Source organism: Triticum aestivum, chromosome 1A, assembly GCF_018294505.1.
Source record: "Triticum aestivum cultivar Chinese Spring chromosome 1A, IWGSC CS RefSeq v2.1, whole genome shotgun sequence".
Lineage (NCBI taxonomy): Eukaryota > Viridiplantae > Streptophyta > Magnoliopsida > Poales > Poaceae > Triticum > Triticum aestivum.
In genome coordinates, this window is record NC_057794.1 from 546,466,998 (window position 1) to 546,488,110 (window position 21,113).

The 21,113-nt window shown below is 43.2% G+C and overlaps 1 protein-coding gene across 1 annotated transcript; it reads left to right on the top strand.

Moving 5' to 3' along the window:
- The first annotated feature begins 15,343 nt into the window (after positions 1-15,343).
- On the top strand, positions 15,344-16,773 carry LOC123180347 (myb-related protein Hv33). Its single transcript, XM_044592388.1, has 2 exons — positions 15,344-15,877; positions 16,005-16,773. The coding sequence occupies exons 1-2, from the start codon at positions 15,609-15,611 to the stop codon at positions 16,627-16,629; spliced, it is 894 nt and encodes a 297-aa protein (XP_044448323.1). The 5' UTR covers positions 15,344-15,608; the 3' UTR covers positions 16,630-16,773.
- Positions 16,774-21,113: the final 4,340 nt, after the last annotated feature.

The window sequence follows — 21,113 nt, forward strand, 5'->3', positions numbered from 1 at the left end:
GAAAAAGGCAGCCTAAATTAGGTGAGCCAGCTAGGGTGCCTCCTTAATTAATTAGTGCACGGCTTGGTTTGGTATTTTAAGTCTTCGGTGATTAGTTCAGGGTTACGCATGCAAAACAAGTGCATATCACGCGACAACCGCTTAGAGCACTACACATGCATGCACCAACCTCCCCATAATTTCTCTCTAGAAATAAGAAAAATCTCCATGAAATCAGCAAATTAACGATCAATGTGTGCCCACTCGAATTTCATATATAGTTGTAGTATATGATTAACTGTTAATTTGACATGTCATGATCGAGAATATGATTTAAGGATGTGTGTGTGTGTGTGTGTGTGTGTGTGTGTGTGTGTGTGGAGTGGGCTTGCATAACTTCAAAGAGGAGCTACAGCCAAGAGGCCGCTCTTTCCTCTTTCCTATCCGCTGTCCTTTGTGGAGGAGGCAAGTCAAGATCAGGGCTCATCTCAAGTCTCTGGCAGGATTTTTTGGTGCACAAAAGGGACGTCCACTTGTAGCAACTAGTCGATTAAATTTGGTCGCTCTACGTGTTACACGATGGTATCTTGCATATACTACTACGATCTAGTCACTCTCCCAGAGTCCCAGTTCTAATTAATAAGCCAACGTCGACGGTGCCTCGTGCTGTTAATTTATGCACTGGAGGCTGTCGGTAAGAATGTCACTAGTATGGAACAAGTGTACTTATAATGTACTCCTACTACACAGTAGGAGTGTATTAGTGCACTGCAGTTGTGATCTGAATCGCATGCATGTTTAGTCTCCATCTTGCAAATTGGGTGGAGTACACACGCTAGTGTACGTAGGTGCTGGTAGTCGTGCATGCATGCATGGATTTCTCTACCGATGGAGTACGTACACAGGTACGATTCATCGATCAGTAACCGACAGACCTTCACATCCACGTGACATGATTCGTCGACCAGTAACCAGCCATGCAGCAAGAGTTGTTAGCATGTAAAAACATCTATAACCAGGCGCCTCCAACTCTTCTCAAACACCTGGGCTGAGCGGCATGGATATGAGGGCGTCCGGGCGCATCCGACATGTCGGACCGACCCATCCTGACCCATCCGTTCCTACATATATTTATTCCCATCCGCTCGTCGGACAAAACCTTAGCCATTTCACCCTTCCTTTTTCTCCACTCCCTCCACCACCCGAGCTCAGCTTCAGCAATTTTCGGCCGTCTTCGATATGGCAGGCAGGGAACTGACTCTGACAAGTCCGGATCCATCGACTGGGCTGTCATCCCGTGCGGGTTGGAGGAGGCAATGATGATACGCATTGCACTCTATCGCTTCCAGGAGAACAGTGCCCGACCGGCGGACGTATCTGTCTGGCGCGACTCCATAACGTCAGCTCAACGGGGGCCGTGGTTGGGAACGTATCGCTCCCATGGCCAAAATAGCTCCTCGACGCACCAACCGGCCTGGCAAAAACAGAAAACGGATGGAAATCACGGTAACTGACACGTACGTACGGCACGCAAGCGTGCAAGTCGTGATGAAACTGAAGTCTCTGAAGGTGCATGCATGTTTGTTTTTCGTCAGGGATTTGATTGCACGGTTGAAATTAATCAACACAAGTCTCCCTCTGCATAGGCATGACGCATGAACGTGGTAGGAGACCACCGAGACAAAAATGCATAACATGTGCGAGCTACGTAACAGCAATGCTGCTGGAAGGCTTCAAAGTGGTGTTCATTGCCGGCCGGGGACACTACACCATAACACTGATACAATGGCATGTAATCTGCCGGGAGAAATCACTTTAAAGGGCAGGCAAACTGCCGGGAGAACATTTCATCCGGCAGATAGAACTGCCACGAGAACGGCTGCCGGGGATTACTTCTTCCGGCAGATAAACTCTTCCCGGCAGTTTTTCTGCGCAGTCTTAATTTGGACTCATATTTTTTGTAGTATGCGCGTGGAGAGTCGAGAACCGGATGATTGGAGAATCGATCACCACATTTGACGCCAACGACATTACATGAAGCCGTACATGAGACTCAACAAAATGGAACATTGCCTTTTCCTGTTTTCTTTTACAACGTGCAACATCCGCGACCACATACAGAAACCTCCTTTTCCCTTCAAGTACAAGGATGTGGTGCTTTGTGCTTTATTCGGTGTGCACTTACACGGCTGCTATATCCTACCCTGGGACCTCTCCGGCGACCTATGTTGTCCTCTTGTAACCTCGCCTTGTAGGTTCAATTGATTTTCCTTTTGCGAAAAAAAAGTTTCAATTGATTTTCTCTCCAACCAACGTAAGCATAATGTAATCTTCACTTTTCCAGCAATAACTTTCAGGTGCTTTACCTGGAGCTCCTACCTACTACCTCCGTCCTGATTTATCCCCCCCCCCCCTCGAATTTTATGCCAAATTTTGATCATAGATTTAACTAATAAAATTACATATTATCAAAATTATATCGTCGGATTCTGATTTGAACATACTTTCTAATAATATTATTTTTGCTATACCTTATATTTTATTGGTTAGAATCATGGTCAAAATATGCTGCTAAATACAAGTGGGACTAAAAAACCAGGATGGAGGTAGTAGCTGGCAGCTGATAGCAAATTTATGACGCGTTTGGTTCACAATAGGTAACGTACTCACTCATGTAATCAGGATGCACCTTATCTACTCAGGATTGGCGGACTAGATTATCGGAACGAGAACAAAGGAGAAGGAACTAGCGTTGTTATTCCAAACCAAAGGGGACGAGCAATTTCGGCCGTCTGAATCGTCGTATCCGATTACACGGGAGCAGAAACCAGCACAACCCAAACGAACACATGTAATGGTTTCGTGAGCCGGTGTAGTCGATAGCGCGGCCCCTATGTGCATAGGTCGATGTGTAGCGGCCTATCATGTTCACCCCCCCCCCCTCGAGCGCCTCTCCGTTGTATGGGCCGGCTCATTTCAAAGTTTTTTATTCTTCTTTTTTGCCTGATTTTTTTTTCGTTTTCTTTTTGATTTATCCTTTTTATTTTCATTTGCGAACATGTTTCAAATTTGTGAATATTTTCTGAAATCATGAACATTTTTAGAATTTTCCAATCTTTGTCATCATGAACATTTTTTACAAATTCATGAACAGTATTTGAATCATAAATTATTTTATAATACATGAACATTTTTACAGATAGTTATTTATTTCTAGAAACTTGTGAACATTTTTTTGAATCAGTGAACATTTTTTAAATTGACAACATTTAAAAAATTGGGATCAATTTTTAAATGCACGAACTTTTTTTGTTTTACTGAAGATCTTTTTGAAATACCTTAACTTTTTTGTACTCATATACATTTTTGAATCAGCGAATATTTATTGAATTGATGGCTTTTGTTAAAATTTGGTAACGAATTTTGAAATTAGTGTACATTTTTTAAAATTGCGTGAACATTATTTGAATTCACGATCGTTTTTCCAAATTTATGAGCATTTTTGAATATGCAAACGACATTTTAAGAAATTGCAAACATTTTTTGAATATGTAAACACATATTTTTTTTCAAATTCACGGACATTTTATTATTTTTCCAAACATTTTTCTAAAATCATGAGAAATTTTGAATTCAGAAAAATTTTATGATTTCTTGAACTTTTTATTTAATCAACATTCGCAATTCGTTTGAAATTTGGAATTTGTTGAAATCCCGAACTATTTTATAGAAGAAAAAAACAGAAAAATAATAAAACGAAAAAAGAAGGGTGCCCCCCCTCCCGCCGTGTCCATTATCTTAAGAAAAAATCGAATGTGAATAGTGCCAGCTTTGGGTGAATAGTGTTTTGATACTATTTACATCTGATTTTGTATTTTTTTAAATTAGTGTAGGTCGAATTTGAAGGTGAAACTTTTTAAGGTTGTACATCAAATATTGATGTATGTCTACAAATGTTTAAAGATGTTTTGTAAAAACAAGAAGATGTTATGTATTTTCACAAAAAAGAAATGATCTCATTGATCTGACCTAATGTGAGATCCGCTATACTAGTCTCACTACCCAGCAGCCAGCCATGTGCATTCTTTCCCCGGCTCAACATTGCTTCCGTCATGGTAAACATCAGGGCCCAGACCAAGGGCATGCTTCTTTCCTACTCGACCGAACTTCCAAAGAGAGAGAGAGAGAGAAAGCATTTTTTAGTGTAATACTCAAGAAAAGTGCATGCAAGTCTTATGCACACGCGACATGCACGTCTGAGATCGACGTGGCAGCGATAGTGGCATGCTCTTTTAATTCTCCGACGACAACCTCCAACGCCAGCGATGCCCGGGGTCAAGAAAAGAGGAGGATGGCGACGACAACATCAAACGTTCTTATGAACCAAAATTCCTATTCCTATGATAATCCTATCCTATGAACCAAAAGAGGCCTTAATTTCTTCATCACCGTGACAAAACGAGACCAGCAAGCTTGACAGTTTATACTCCCTTCGTTCCTAAATACAAGTCTTTGTAGAGATTTCAATATGAACTACATACGGCCTAAATACAAGTTTTTGTAGAGATTTCAATATGACTACATAGCAAAGGGACTACATAGTAACGAAGGGACTACATAGTAATGTATAGTAATGTAGTCCATATTGAAATCTCTACAAAGACTTGTATGTAGGAATGAAGGGAGTACAAGTAGCCAAGTTCGTACATAGATTCACAAGCATACACACTTGGTACAGTCGGTAGTTTCTCACTGGTGTTGTCGCACTGAGAGTAGGTGAGAGGGATGGACGGCGCGTTCCAGTTCAGATTTTTCAACCTTCAGTAAATTGTTTGATTGGTTCATGGCTTCATGCAGGCCATGATCGACAGGTCCATCCGCTGAAACAGGTGAGAGAGCACAAACAAATTTAAGACCGGCAGATAATAGGTGCATGCATGGCCATGCATGCACACCCGAGGCCAAAGACGTACAGATGATTTGATCAGTTTGCTGTTCCCATATTCCTCCGGGAGGCGACACACACGAACACGGCGGCTAAGCTAGATTATTCCATCGGAAACTGTTCGCCATGATGATGATGATCATCCTGTCTGACACATCCAATTTCTCCTTGTCCTCTAGGAAGGCCATGATTTCCATGCTCCTTTTGCAAGCATCACCTTTGGTTCATTCACTCGCGGAAAGCTTGATCCCTTTTTCACAGGGGGGACAAGCTGTTGGACAAATTCCACCGCTGCAAGCTGTGCCGCAACAGCGGCCTGCTAGCTGCTTGCTCGTGCGGCGCGCCCGTGCCGACACTTCGCCGGTCAACCCACCGAATGTTACCTGGGCCCGTGTCGAGTAGCCGTGCCACTAAACAGGAGGGCAACAGCTTACAGTGATATAATTAGCCTGACAGTTGAGGGTTCCCGTCAGCTCGAGAAGGATTTCACAGGAAGCAACCGGCACGGCATGCATGATTTCCATGCACGCACACCTTGCTGCAACGCCAGAATATTACTTCTGGCTTCGTGTACTCGTGCCGCACCTGATTAGATTTTTAAAGGTGGTTGCGTTGCGACGGGTGTGCGCCCTTTCATGGAGCAGTAATAGTGGCTCCGACTGATATATACGTGCATGACGGAGAACCTTGGATTTGAGGTGACACCATTTGGATCACCAGCTAATTAATTAATTAATCAACAAATCGCTTGATACGAAATGTACTCTGTAATGAGCTAGTGACGCGATAACATTTTCTATGGGGTGCAGTGTGTAGCAAATATTCCATCAAATCACGACTGGCTATTGGTTAGTTTCGGAGAACATGAGCTTGAATAGTTGAGAAATCAATCACTGAATTATTAGTCGGTAAGCTCACTCGCCAGTCAATGATTCTGTTTCTAGAATCTAGATTGCATGCACGGCTGTTGAATATATAAAACCCTGATCAGAAGCTAACAATCTTTAGTGAGAACAACATGTACATCAATTTCGTTCCATGGCGAAACATGCCAAGCTAGCTAGCTAGAGAGCTTAACGGCAGAAGAAAACAAATTAACAGTTGCACATTGCTCTTCAGTTTATTGTCATCACCTTACCCATACAAAATCTTGTGTTACAATACATGGTGCCAGTCCAATCTCATAGATTCTAGCATATGTCATCATCGAAGCCAAATCAAACCACCTACCTTAATTAACCAGCACAAACCACCTAATCAATATTCTGTGAACAAGCAAGAGATAGTCTAAAGAATCAGTACTATCTAGCCCTACCATGAAAAAGGCAGCCTAATTAGGTGAGCTTAATTAATTATTGAGTTTTCATGCATGGCTTGAACAACTAGCTGTCCTGCGGCCATTGTGCTGAACGACTTAATCATGCGGGTTACTCATGCTAGACAAGTGCACATTACGCCATCTGTTGCAACGGCAACGGCCTAAAGCACTACACATGCATGCACCAAACCTCTCCATAATTCCTCTCTATTGTTTTTCAAAAATCTTCATGAGATTAGCAAATTAACAATCAACGTGTGGCCACGCTAATTCATTTGTAGTTGTATATGATTAACAACCAACTTTATATGGCATGATTGAGACTATGATCTATGGAGTATTGTATTGTTATGTTTTTATGTGGGCGATTAGTTTAGCTTTGGGCTTGCATAACTTTGAAAGAGGAGCCACAGCCAGGAGGCAAGGCAACCGGCATGATTCATATTCTGCTCGATTTTTCTGCTTTCCTTCTCTTTTTTTTTTGCGGGTTTTTGCTTTCCTTTTCGCTTTCCTTTGTGGAGAAGGCAAGTCAAGATCAGGCTTCATGTAAAGTTAAGGGTGTTTGGCTTGGAGCAAATTGAGTATGGGTGACCAACCCAAAAAAGTTGACCCTGTTTGCACATGAGTGAGGAAAAAATGCGCATAAAAAGACTAGTGTTGGTCTATGAGGCGAGTCTAGATTCCAGGCTCATCGGCGAGGGACCGGTGGATGAACCGGTGGACTTGATCGGGGCGTTACATTTCCTCCCCTTCCCCTCCCGTCCCCATTGTCAGCGTGTCCCTGTCCATTCTAACCTTGTCATCAGCCATGGTCCACGAGAAGGTCATATACTACAAGATGCTCATGTTGGAGCATTGAGCGGAGCTTGCGACAGAGGTGCACGCCACCGAGGCATGACGCGGTCAGCATTGCAGCCGGGTAACCTCTGAGCTCATCGGAGCCGTGCTTGGAATAGTAGTAGGAGGAGATGGGCATGCAGGTTGACCCCGCCACCAAGTTCAAGCTGGCGATGCGACGGCCGGCGAGGGCGACAACATCCACTTCCTCTCCATGGAGGAGGCAGATGAGCAGTTCCTCCTTGCCCAAGCTGAGGAGACGGAGCATCCCGGCGGAATCGTTGCTTGAGCTCGATCTCGAGGCCGAGCACACAGGCAATGCCGCCTTCGCCAAGCTCACCATCGGCCCTACCATCGTGGCCGATATCTGCACCATCCTCGACTCCCTCGAGTCCACGCGGGTGGTGGCGGAGAACCGACGCAAAATCCACCTCTGCGACGTCAAGCGGGAGCGGCTCCTCCCGGATGACGATGATGACGAGGAGACACCATCGATTCGACCTGCCGCCAATGACTACAAGGCCATCGGCTTCGGCAAGGGGGTCATTGAGCTCTTCTTCGACGAGGATTAGGAGTAGGCTAGTATCTTTACAATCCTATTTTTCCGATGAAGTTTGTTTTTATCTACCTATATATGAACTATGTATAAAATCAACGTTGCATGCATGGTTTTGTATGGATTTGAGTGTTTGCAAATGGACGGTGAGGTTTTTTTTTTTAAGAAAACGTCGGCACTTTATTAATCAAGCAACATAATTACAAGAGGAATGCTTCGGTACACCCCCTCACAAAGCGTATAAAGGATAATTTAGACTTTTGACAAATCGTATCCAGTTTTGTACGTAGGAGGACCTCCTCTACGCTGGAATACGGCACAGGCACAGCTAACCTGGGCCGGCCCATTTGCGCTGGAAAATCAACAAAAACTACGCCCTATATGGGTATCGAACTCACGACCAGCCATATAATTCCAACCGCTGCTAGCCACTTTGGCTGCCTAACTCAAGTGCTACAGACTGCCACGCCTAAAGAATTAGTGAAAGCGGCAACACTTTAACACCAATTCACAAATACATAAATGGGTGCGCGGATCTAACACACAAGCTCCTGCGAGTGCATAACATCACTAGTCCAAAACGATCTATTTTTTTGAAATTTCGTATGTGAATTTCTGTTTCACAAAGTAATTTTTTTTAAACCCAAACATTTTCAAAATCTGTGAACATATTTTTTTAAACACAAACCTTTTGTGAACAACGTTTCAGACCCTCAAACTTTGTTTTAGAAAAATAAGAGCACAATTGAAAGTGAGAACATTTCTTGAAACTACAATTTTTTTTAAAATACGAACATTTTCTTGTAAGAGGAACAAACCTGAAAACATGGACATTTTCTGAAACTATGAACAATTATTTCAAAATGCGAACATTTTATGAATTCCTTGGAATGTTTTTGTATTTTCAAATTGCTCATAATGTCAAAACACAAACATTTTTACAAAGAGCTAACAAAATTTTGAACCCGAACATTTTTCTTTTAACATTTTAGGAAAGTCACTATTAAATTTGGAATTTCAAGAAAACTACGAATAAAAATTTGTAACAATTTTTTTCAATTTGCTCGATTTTTTTGTATTCGTGTAGAAAAATCACCATGTTCAACGTAGGGTGTCGGGGTAGGTCAAAAGGCTCCGTTTGGGAGCATGTTTTTTCTCGACATCCGTCCAATGACCTAATTTTTTTTCACTGGCAACAATTCAGGGCACCATGCCAAGGTTTTTTGGTTTTCTACAAATTTTACATTTTCTGAAGCTTTCTTTGTCAAAAAGGGTGATAAATTGCCTAACGTGTCGCAACTTGCATACGGTATCGAAAATCGTTCAAACTTGGCATGGATTCCTACCATGGGTAGGCCCACCTGCTTGCAGAAGTTGGGTTATTGCAAGCGTATCCAAAAATAGACATCCATTAAATGGCCCCAATTATTCCCATGGCCTTGTATGGCCAATTCAAGACACCATGGCAAGTTGTTTTGGTTTTCAATAATTTTTGCATTTTCTAGAGTTTTCTCGGTAAAAAAAAAGAAAATAAATGCTCGGACATGTGGCAACTTGCATACACTGTCGAAAATAGTTCAAACTTGACATAGATGCCTACCATGTGCATGCTCAACTTCTTGGAAAAGTTGTGGTCATTTGAAGGATATCTAAAAATAGACCATGTTCAAATGAGTGTATTCAGGTAGGTCAGAAAGCTCCGCCTGAGAGCACGTTGTGTTTCGACATCCATGAAATTGCCCCAATTTTTTATATGACCTTGTATGGCCAACTAAATGCACCATGCCAACTTTTTTTTTTGTTTTTTTGATGAATTTTGCGTTTTCTGAAGTTTTCTCAGCCAAAAAAGGTCGATAAATGGTCGGACGTGTCACGACTTGCATACGATGTCAGAAATCATTCAAACTTGACATGGATGTCTACCATGGACATGCTCACCTACTTAAAAAAGTTGTGGTTATTTCAAGAATGTCCAAAACTAGACCATGTTCAATGAAGGGTGTTCGGTTGCCAGAAGGCTCTCTTTGAGAGCACGTTGTTTTCTTCACATCCTTGAAATGGCCCCAATTTTTTCATGGCCTTGTATGACCAATTCAAGACACCATGCCAAGTTGTTTGGATTTTCAACAAGTTCTGCATTTTCTGGAGTTTTTCCGATGAAAAAAGACCGATAAATGATTCAAACCTATCACTGGTGCCTACCATGGGCAATGCCCACCTTCCTGCAAAAGTTGGGGTCATTTCAAAAATATCCAAAACTAGACCATGTTCAATGAAGGGTGTTCGGTTGCTAGAAGGATTCCTCAATTTAGAAAAAAAAATCTTTATTCATCTTGAGAAATCATTCATCTTGAATAAAGATTCATCAATTTAGAAAAAAAGAAATCTTTACTCAACTTTTGCAGGAAATGAATAAAGAGTCATCTTGAATCATGCTCGGAAAAAGAAATCATGCATCTTAAAAATCATCTACTCTAAAAAAGAAATCATTCATCTCGAGAAAGATTCATCAATATTAAAAAAAAGGTTCATTGATTTTTTTAAAGGAAACTGAAAAAGTTTGCACATTCAAAAGAAAAAGTAAAACAAAAAGGAAAATAAAACTAAAAAGAAAAAAAGGGAAATGAAAACCGAAAAAAATGTTTGAAAAGCTAAGAAAGAAAGGAAATCAGAAACAGGAAAGAGCAAGGAAGAAAAGGACAAGACAGAACTACCTAAACACAAGTGCTCAAGTCGCCGGTTGGTTATCACGTTGAATTTTGTACTAGGTAGAACCTGGTTCGATTCCTCTCAGCCTCATATTTTTTCGCGATTTAAAATCGGAAAAAAGAAGAAGGGAAAGATGGGCCGGCCCAGCTCACTATACATCGTATACAGCAGATGAATGATTTCTAATATATGACCATCGTGCCCTTACTTATGAAGAGGTATCGATTAATCTGGGCTGTTCGCGTGTTTGGGGGGTGAGGGGGGAGGGTGTACCGAAGTAGAAGTGTAATTACAAAGAGTCTCTCGGATACATTCCGGAGTAGAAGTGAAAACACAAAGACCATTACAGCTCAAACACGATTTAGCTAAATTATGAGCTAAAACATTAGACTGCCGACGAATAAACTTGACCCAAGAAAAAAGAATATTCGACATGCCATCTTTGATCTCCGAGACCACAGCACCAACGAGTGAACGATCGCGAACATGGGAATTGATTCTCTGCACCAAAGAGAGGCAATCGGAGGCGAATATTACCGAATCACATCCCATCTCACGTGCAAGGTTAACTGCTCGCCGAAGGGCACATGCCTCAGCTAATTCAGGATCAGGGCTACCATAATTGGCTTCTCTACATGCAATAACAAATTGTCCATCAGAGTTGAGAGCAACCACACCTACACCAAACTTACTTAGCTCAGAGAAGATGGCGGCATCACGCATGAATAATATAGAACCCGGCGGCGGCGGAGACCAAGAGGTACTTGAGGCAATGCTCTCACGCCTATGCACAAGATCCGGTTTGTATAGATGCCGAAAGATCAAATTAACATAAGCTTTTATCTGAAAAACGGTACGGACAGGATGTGGCTCATCTTCATTGTTCCGAACAGAGTTCCGCGCCTCCCAAATATGCCATATAGTAACAGCCATGACTGTGGCCTGCTGATCCGAGGAACGAGAGAGGAAATCAAACATCCATTGCTTTGGCAAAGAGAAGTTAGACCGCGATAGCTTGATGTCGAAGGATTGCTTCACTTGCGACCAGATCTCATAAGCAAAAGGGCAAAACAACAGCGAGTGCTCGATTCCTTCCGTCCTCCCACAGAAACAACACAGGTTAGAAGTTGGCACATGACGACGTTGGAGTTGGATACCTGATGGGAGGCAATCGTGAGCAAGCCTCCAAAGGACCACCTTCATCTTATTTGGAGCCTTGATAGACCAAATAGATTTCCAACTTTTCATAGTAGTCATGCCATCCGATGCCATTCCACGTCCAGGCACACTATGAACACGTTGGAAACGAGATGTCCGAGCCAAATTATACGCTGATCGTACATAGTATTCTCCAAATCTCGTGTGAGGCCATCTCACATAATCATCATCACCATGTCGACCAATAGGAAGCAACATAATCTCATTGGCAATATTCTCATTGAAAAATGCTCGAACCGTATCCTCACACCACGTACCTCTGTCCTCATCCAGAAGACACTTGACTGTAGCCGTAGACGGTATCGGAGACATCGTTTGAAGTAAATCAGGTGGCGTGGATGGTATCCAATGATCACCATTAATACGAACAACAGCTCCATTACCAATGCCCCATTGTACCCCTTGCTTCAGTAGCTCACGACCAAATAAAATACTGCGCCATGTGTAAGAGGCCGATCTAGGTGCAATAGCATGCCAGAAATCGCCATGAGGAAAATATCTGCCCTTAAGAACCCGGGCGCAAAGGGAATCCGGCGAGGTAAGAATACGCCAACCTTGTCGACCAAGCATGGCTTGATTGAATAAGGCCATATCACGAAATCCCATCCCGCCAAGAAACTTAGGTGTAGTTAGCCATTCCCACGACCTCCAGTGTAGTTTTTCCTTCCCATCCTCGCAGCCCCACCAATTGTCCGCAATGATTTGTCTGAACTTCTCACAAGTGGAAATTGGAAACTGAAAACAGCTCATGACATGTGCAGGAATTGCTTGAATGACAGACTTAAAAAGTGCCTCCTTGCCCGCCCGAGATGCAGGACGATCCGACCAAGCATGCATCCGCTGCCATGCTTTATCAGGCCAAATATTGAAAGTAGCCGTAGATGACTGTCCAACCTCAGTGGGCATTCCCAAATATGTTTTATGAAGTACTTCACTACTTATTCCCAACTGAGATTTGACACGAGTCTTCACCATTACATCACAATGATTTCCAAAGAATAAGGAGGACTTCTCTTTATTAATCAATTGTCCAGACCCGCTGCAGTACTTATCAAGGGTAGCCTCCAGAGCAGCCACACTCCTTGGATCACTTCTTGCAAAGAAGATGCTGTCATCGGCGAAGAGAAGATGTGAGATAGGTGGGCCATGACGCCCGTTACGAATACCTTGGAGCTCGCCACATCTCCCTTTCTGTAGTAACAGACTTGACAAACCTTCAGTACAAATAAGAAACAAGTAGGGACTGATTGGATCACCTTGGCGAATACCACGTGAAGGAACAACAACTTCAGTAAGTTCACCATTAACCCTAACAGCATATCGGACATTAGTGACACAACGCATCACAGTATCAATCCAACCCGGAGCAAAACCAAGCTTCAAAAGATAACCATGAAGATAGCACCACTCCACACGATCATATGCTTTCATCATATCAATCTTCAAGGCAAAATAAGGTTTTTTCACCCGTTGACGCCGAATAGTATGCATGCATTCATAGACAATCAAGGTATTATCCGTGATGAGTCTTCCTTGCGCTGCCAAACAAACGGGGGTTGGGCTGCTTCAACCGTGATTGAAGATGCTCTAACATAGCAGAGTAGGAGTATATGATCGTCCAGGAGTTGTAATGGGACGTGGTTATAAACCAATGACAAATCTTTGTATTTTGGACATGCAAAATGGAACTCAACTTGGTGAGATAAACTACATATTCAAGTCCTGAAATCTGAATCACATGCATGTTCAGTTCAGTCTCCATCGCAAATTAGGTCGAGTACACACACTGGCTAGTGAACGTAGGCGCTGGTCGTCGTGCATGCATTGATTTCTCTACCGATCGTTGAGGTACGTATACAGTACAGGTACGCTTCGTGGATCAGTAACGGAACCCCGCCCTTTGGTTTGGTGAAGTTAGCTTCCAACTTTGCCAAAAGGAACGGCACAGTACTCTCTCTCTCTCTCTCTCTCTCTCTCTCTCTCTCTCTCTCTCTCTCTCTCTCTCTCTCTCTCTCTCTCTCATTAACTGACGCGTACGTACTGTGGCAGCACCGCAACGCAAAGCATGCAACTCGTGATGAAACTGAAGCCTGAAGATGCATGCATGCTTGTTTTTCGTCAGGGATTTCATTGCACGGTTGAAACTGATCAACACATAATTAAGCGGTCTCCCTCTTCATATATGCATTGAATGTGCGTGCTAGTTAACAATGGAGCATGGCTTTTTCCTGTCCTTTTTTTTATCAACTGTATCTGTCGGTCTAGCCCACTCGTGCAACATATACAGAAACCTCCTTTTCCCTTCAAGTACAAGGATCAGGTGCCTTGTGCTTTATTCGGCGTGCACTGCTGCTATACCCAGCCGGGCCCTCCCCGGCGACCTTGCAGTCCTGCTGCAGGTCATGTTAATCAGTTGGTTTTCATGATCACCAGAGCAAAGCAGAGCGTAATCCTCACTTTTTCAGCTGGAAGTTTCAGGCCTTCGCTTTGTTTGATTTCATCTCCTCACTTTCTCTGTAGCTAAGCAAGCTAGCAGGTGACGGCAAATTACCTGCTGATCGACACGATTTACGCGGCAATCGGGTCCAGATGAATTGAGCTGTACCCACTGTCGTCGGTCCATGGATGACTAGCCTGCAAAGCTATGCCGGAGTTGAACACGTTTGTGAACACTGTTGTCGACGCCGCTGATTTTCTGAACCGCCAGCTGACTCTGCCGTACAGCCTTTCTTCTTCATGGTAACGTGCGCCGTACCATTGTGTGATCGATGTTCTTCCTTCCTTCCTTTCTTCTGCTTTGGTAACGTCGAGTCAATCGATCATTACAACTGCGAAATTTCGGCCAACAACTTAATTTTGCCATTTCACCGACACGTACGTACGTAGATATACTGTGAGATTTTTCTTGGCTCGCAAATGGAGTGTCGATCGTGATTGTGAGATCATCGACGGGCCCGGCCGGGCAGCGCGTTGATTAATTATTACTCCCCCGAGACGCCATTGTCGCTGCCGCCACGAACACGAAGCAAACATGAAAACGATCCATCCGTCGAGCTTAGTAAAAAGACCTTTTAGATCAGTAATAAGCACTGGTGCCAAGTGATGACACCGCGTTTATTTCTCCTCCCTGCTTCTGGAACGACAGTGCAGCTCCACCCGTCGCCGGCCGGCCGGCCGCTGTCAGTCAGGCGGACAGACAGACAGACAGCAGCGACCCGATTTTTTACCACATTTGCATCGCTTCGATTTGATTAGGTCTGAGCGATGTCCATTCATCGATCCATCTCTGTATCTGGACGCGCACCTGCACAGTGGACGGGACGTTGTTTGGCCCCCATGCTCGCACGCATATCAGATGGAACGTGAAGGTCGGCAAGGGAAGGTGGGCCGCTGCTTCCAGCGACGCGATCCTTGAGGTTAATCGGCCGGTGATTATTTGTCGATGATCAGTTAGCTGGAGCATGACCTGATGAGCAGTAATCTCTCCTTCTCAGCTGATAAATCATGCGAGTTATTAGTGCACTGCCGTGACGCGATTCTTAATTGCGGAGCACGCAGGTCCGTGGCCGCATTGATGGGCTACCGTTGGGGGCTTAATTAGGAGTGTCGCACTTAATCAGCAGTGTACCGGCGAAGAAAGAAGAGCTCCCTTCTTGTGAAGGAAAGTCACGTTCCCAACAAACCACATGATAAGAGAGAAACACACCCTGGCACAGTGCCCCTGGCCTGTCTCTGCTCCCTCCCCTCCGCACGGCCGGCGCACTGTTTTATCCCGGCGCGCGCCACAAACCGCAGCTGTCTTGAACTCCAATCCATTGCTTCTGCGTTGCTTCGGGCCTACATGATCGCTGCCTCACCTCACTCCCTCTTTCTCTCTCGCCGAGTGAGCTTGAGGTTCTTGCCACGCACGCTCTCCCCATATATACCCGACCATACATACCCACCACCACCAGGCAGCCATCGATCGGGAGGAAGCAACCGTCGGTGCATCATTACCTCCGTCCATCCGTGTTGCCTAGCTCAGCTGCCGGAGAGGGATCAATAGAATGGGACGTCCGTCGTCCGGCGGCGTGGGGCAGCCCAAGCTCCGCAAGGGGCTGTGGTCGCCCGAGGAGGACGAGAAGCTCTACAACCACATCATCCGGCACGGCGTCGGCTGCTGGAGCTCCGTCCCCAGGCTCGCCGGGCTGAACCGCTGCGGCAAGAGCTGCCGCCTCCGGTGGATCAACTACCTCCGCCCCGACCTCAAGCGCGGCTGCTTCTCGCAGGAGGAGGAGGACCACATCGTCGCGCTCCACCAGATCCTCGGCAACAGGTCTGTCCGCGGCTCCGCGCAATGCATTCAGTTCGTATTGATTTTTCAGTGCGGAGGTCGATTCGAGCTAGCAGAAAGATTTGGGAAAACATACTGAATTACTGATGCGTGTCGTGTGTGCGTGCAGGTGGTCTCAGATCGCGTCGCACCTGCCGGGCCGGACGGACAACGAAATCAAGAACTTCTGGAATAGTTGCATCAAGAAGAAGCTCCGGCAGCAAGGCCTCGACCCCGCTACGCACAAACCCATGGCCGCCGCCGACACGGCCACGCCGGCATTGCCGGACACGGAAGAAGAAGACCGCAAGCCCCTTGCCGCGGCGGCCGACGGCAGCCTCGCTCCGAAGCAGACGGCGGTGTTCGACCCGTTCCCGGTGTGCGCCGACTACGGCGCCAGGTTCGCCGAGGACCTCGGCGCGGCGAACGCGGCGGCATTGTACGGCCAGTTCTACGGTGGAAAGGAGGCCGCGGACGAAGATGCCGGGTTCGGCGCCGCGGACTACAGCTGCGTGCTGGACGTCCCGGAGAGCCTGGGCTACGGGGAGAGCTCCAGCAACAGCAGCAACCGGAACTACGGCGGCGAGGTGGGCAGCATGCTCGACGGCGAGGTACGAAGCGTGCTCGATGGCGAGGTGCTACACTGGGCCAAGGCGGAGCCGGCCTTCGCGGAGATGGAGTATGAGTTCTCGCTGCCCTGCCAAGAGCAGAGCCTCCTCCCAAATTTTGAGTTCAACTTGGAACAGTACTTCTGATTTCCCCTTTTTCATTTTAAAAATATATTTTCTTTCTTTCTCCCTCCATTTTTTAAGAGACATGGATGACACTGTAAAATCGTAAATTAGTGCTACTTCAGGTAATGTATAGCTTCATTTCCAATTGAGTGTGGCTAGGTCTGAGTGGACCGAGACTTAACTAAGTTTCACTCAAGCGAAACTGTATATAAGAAGGAAAACAGAAAAAAATTACAAGTTTTTTTTTGCACAGATCTCTATGCAAGATCAAATAAATATAGCATAGACTGAGACATGAGTAAGTCAATGAGAATTAGCAAAACTGCTTCCAGTTTTGTAGGCGAGTTAGCTTACTTCATCTTGCATGGTGAATAAATTAGCTACTTTCAGTTAGATGTGTTTTATCAGCAAACTACACAGGTGTACACACTTCTTGGGCGGTTGCGCATCCTAGCGAACAAACCAAACCGCGCGAATTGGCTTAATATACTGACCCTCGATTACTTTTATGCATGAACATGGGTTTTGTCAAGATTTATATTAGATATACGACACTTTAATTTTTTGGAAATGTCTTTCATGGTTTTGTGCTTTTGTGCCTCTCAAGTCCCTAGCAATTCCTGAAAGCATGCTTGGGAGGATAGGCATGATTTTCTTGGTTATCCGTGAAATATTTCTTGTTTTATTTTCAATGCCAATAGCTGGCTGGAGTTATCCCGACAAAAGTGACCACTAAAAGTAAATACATCTTTGACCCAACAGTTCGGCCAAAAAAATGCCCATTTTCCGGTGACGCACTATCAAATTGTTAATACTAGTATTTTGATCTTAATTTAATAGTTGAAGAACACAAAAAAAGAAGCTATTATGTACGTAATAAAAAGGTCTTTATGTTCAAATTGATAAGGTATTGTACATCCATAAAAAGAATAAAGAATTTGACATGCTAAAAATTTAGAAGAAAATATATAAACTACTACATCTCTAGGATTTCATAGACAACGTACAGCTAAAACACAAAGAAAAATATAAGTATATCAAAACTCCTAGTTACCATGTGAAAAAAGTGAATTTTAACTTAAATGACATCAAATAAATTCATACATGGCAGATTTCCGTATTAACTAAGAAACGTCATATAAAAAATTGCCAGCATACATTAAACAAATTTATATTAACTTGCTGTTGTTCTATAGTTTGAGTTGCAATGACGACAAAATCATTTGCCATGGCAGCAAGTTTTTCGTTTTACGATGAAAATGATTCAAAATTGAAAATATGGAAAAACACGGGAAATTTCCATGGACAATACATGACATTAAAATAAAAATGCCATGATCCAAGTAATGAAATTGTCATGCTCTATATTTTATTTGTCATAACACAAAATCAAAAAGGAAAATTATCATGTTTGAGATAATAAGTATGCCATGACATCAATAATCAATATGCCTCGATCCCAATATTAAAATTGCCATGCTCTATATTTTCTTTGTCATAATAAAAAATCAAAGAAGAAAATTGCCATGATCCAAAATATTGAAAATTGCCATGCCATTAAAAATATTTTTACCATGATATAGATTAAAAAAGTGCAATATTACTATATTGGCATGCTTTTCAAAATAAAATTGCCATGCTGTAGATAGAGATTTCAGTAATGAATTTTTGTGAGCTTGCCTTGTGAACATAATGATTTTTTCTGAAACTTGTCATGCTAACAAACAAAGGTGGTAGATATGAAAGCAAAAATTCATAAAACTATCATATGAACAGAAATAATTGCTCTAAGTTTGTCACGTGAACGTTACCAAATTATAAAATTGGCATAAATTATGAAATTAAAAAATATGTGCACCTGCCATGGAAGCCACAAGTTGAAGTTTCAATACAATAAAATTGCCCTAGTCAATACAATAATTTACCATGCTCAATTACAAAAAATTGTCGTGATGCAAAAGGAAAAAAATCACATTATTTATATATATGTCAAATTTGGCTCAGGCTTGTACTAACAATTTCAGGAAAATGGTATTTTTTGTAGATAAAATTGCAAAACTTTGGTGAATTTTCTATAAAACAAAGCAAACATAGTGATCCTGGTTTAGTTTCATAGGACATTTTTTTGTTTTCTACAACGATTCCCAACAGTTCAATCCACTAATGTTCCTGTTAAAAATGAGCATCAACCTATTGTTCAGGTGGAGAATGTTGTTGACTCAGGTGATGCATTTGATAAGAAAGTTGTTGATGCCCATATGAATCTATTGATGATAATTAACATGTCACTCCAAATCAGCGTGTTGTTCCACCAAGTTGGAATGTCGCAGGTGGCAAATTAGGCGAACTGGTGCTGGCGCATGCCCAAGGTTAATTGAAGAGTGCAATGTTATTTCTTATGCATTATCCATGGAAGAAGAAACTGAAAATTCTTCATATCCAGAGGCTATTATTCCTAGTGATAACAATAGGTGGATGACCACTATGCATGTTGAGATGGAATCATTTGAAGAAGAATGACACTTGGGATTTAGTAAACTTACCATGAGAGAAAAACCTATTTGTTGCAAGTGTGTTTTCAAAAGAAAAGAAAGATTTTCTGCTAATTATTAGGCAAGATCTAAATCAAGGTAGTTGCTAAATGTTATAGCCACATGGTTTGAAGCAATCCCCTAGACAATGGTATAAGAGATTTGACACCTTCATGCACATGGTTTTAAGAGGTTTACTTATGACAACTGTGTTTATTTGGAATTTGTGAATGGTTTAGCTATTTATTTGCTACTTTAATTCGATGATATACTGTTTCCTGCAAAGTGTACTGATGACCCACAAGTATAAGGGATCAATCATAGTCCTTTACATAAGTAAGAGTGTCGAACCCAACAAGGAGCAGAGGGAAATGACAAGTGGTTTTCAGCAAGGTATTCTCTGCAAGTACTGAAAGTAGCTGTGGCAGATATTTTTGTACCAAGTTGATTCGTAACAAGTAGCAAGTAGCAATAGTAACAAAGGTGCAACAAGGTGGCACAATCCTTTTTATAGCAAAGGACAAGCCGGAAAGTTCTCTTATAGCAAGCAAAGTGTTCTCAAGGACACATGGGAATTCTCGTCTAGTCACGTTTATCATGTTTAGTTGATTCGCGTTCACTACTTTGATAATTTGATATGTGGGTGGACCGGCGCTAGGGCGATGTTCTTACTTGAACAAGTAACCCTCTTATGATTACCCCCTCTCGCAATCATATGCTGACCCACATGTATAGGGGATCAATCGCAGTCCTTCCGATAAGTAAGAGTGTCAAACCCAACAAGCTAGGAGCAGAAAGAAATGACAAGCAGTTTTCAGCAAGGTATTGTCTGCAAGCACTGAAATTATCGGTAATAGATAGTTTGATAGCAAGGTAATTTGTAACGAGCAAAAATTAGTAATTGTAACAAATGTGCAGCAAGGTAGCCCAATCCTTTTGGTAGCAAAGGACATGCCGAAACTTTCTCTTATAGCAAGCAAAGCGTTCTTGAGGACACACAGGAATTTCATCTAGTCATTTTCATCATGTTTGTTTGATTTGCGTTCGCTACTTTGATAATTCGATATGTGGGTGGACCGGTGCTTCGGTGTTGTTCTTACTTGAATAAGCCCCCCATTTATGATTAACTCCTCTCACAAGAATCTGCAACTATGAAAAAGAATTAAGATAAATCTAACCATAGCATGAAACATATGGATCAAAATCACCCCCTTGCAGAATAGCGCATAAACTAGGGTTTAAGCATTTGTCACTCTAGCAACCCATCATCTAATTACTACTCCACAATGCCTTCCCTTTGGCCCAAAGATGGTGAAGTGTCATGTAGTCGATGTTCACACAACACCACTAAAGGTAGCAACAACATACATATCATCAAAATAGCAAATTCACATGATTACTTATGATAAGACTTCTCCCATGTCCTCAAGAACAAAAGTAACTACTCACAAATCATATTCATATTCAAGATCAAGATCAAATGGGTATTGAATATCATTAAGGATCTGCACATATAATCTTCCACCAAATAAACCAACTAGCATCAGCTACATGATGTAATCAACACTACTAGCAACCCACATGTACCAATCTGAGGTTTCGAGACCAAGACTGAATACAAGATATGAACTAGGGTTTGAGATGAGATGGTGCTGGTGAAGATGTTGATAAAGATTAGTCCTCCCATGATGGGAGGATCGTTGGTGATGACAATGGCTTTGATTTCCTCCTCCCTGAGGGAAGTGTCCCCGGCAGAATCGCTCCGCCGGATAGCAAAAGTGCTCCTGCCCAGGTTCCGCCTCGAGACAGTGGCGCTTCATCTAGAAACCTTTATTCTCATTTTTTTTCTAGGTTAAATGGCATCATATATCAGAAGATGGGCTTCGGAGGCCTGCCACGGGCCCCACATCTCAGGGGGGGGCTAGGCGCGCCCTCAGGCTTGTGGCTGCTTGGTGGGTGATTGATACGTCTCCA

What these genes read in the sequence shown, in the direction of transcription:
- LOC123180347 (XM_044592388.1), top strand. Translation starts at nt 15,609, where the DNA reads ATGGGACGTCCGTCGTCCGGCGGCGTGGGGCAGCCCAAGCTCCGCAAG. An exon ending in CACCAGATCCTCGGCAACAG is followed by an intron (nt 15,878 to 16,004) that starts GTCTGTCCGCGG and finishes GTGTGCGTGCAG; the next exon opens with GTGGTCTCAGATCGCGTCGC.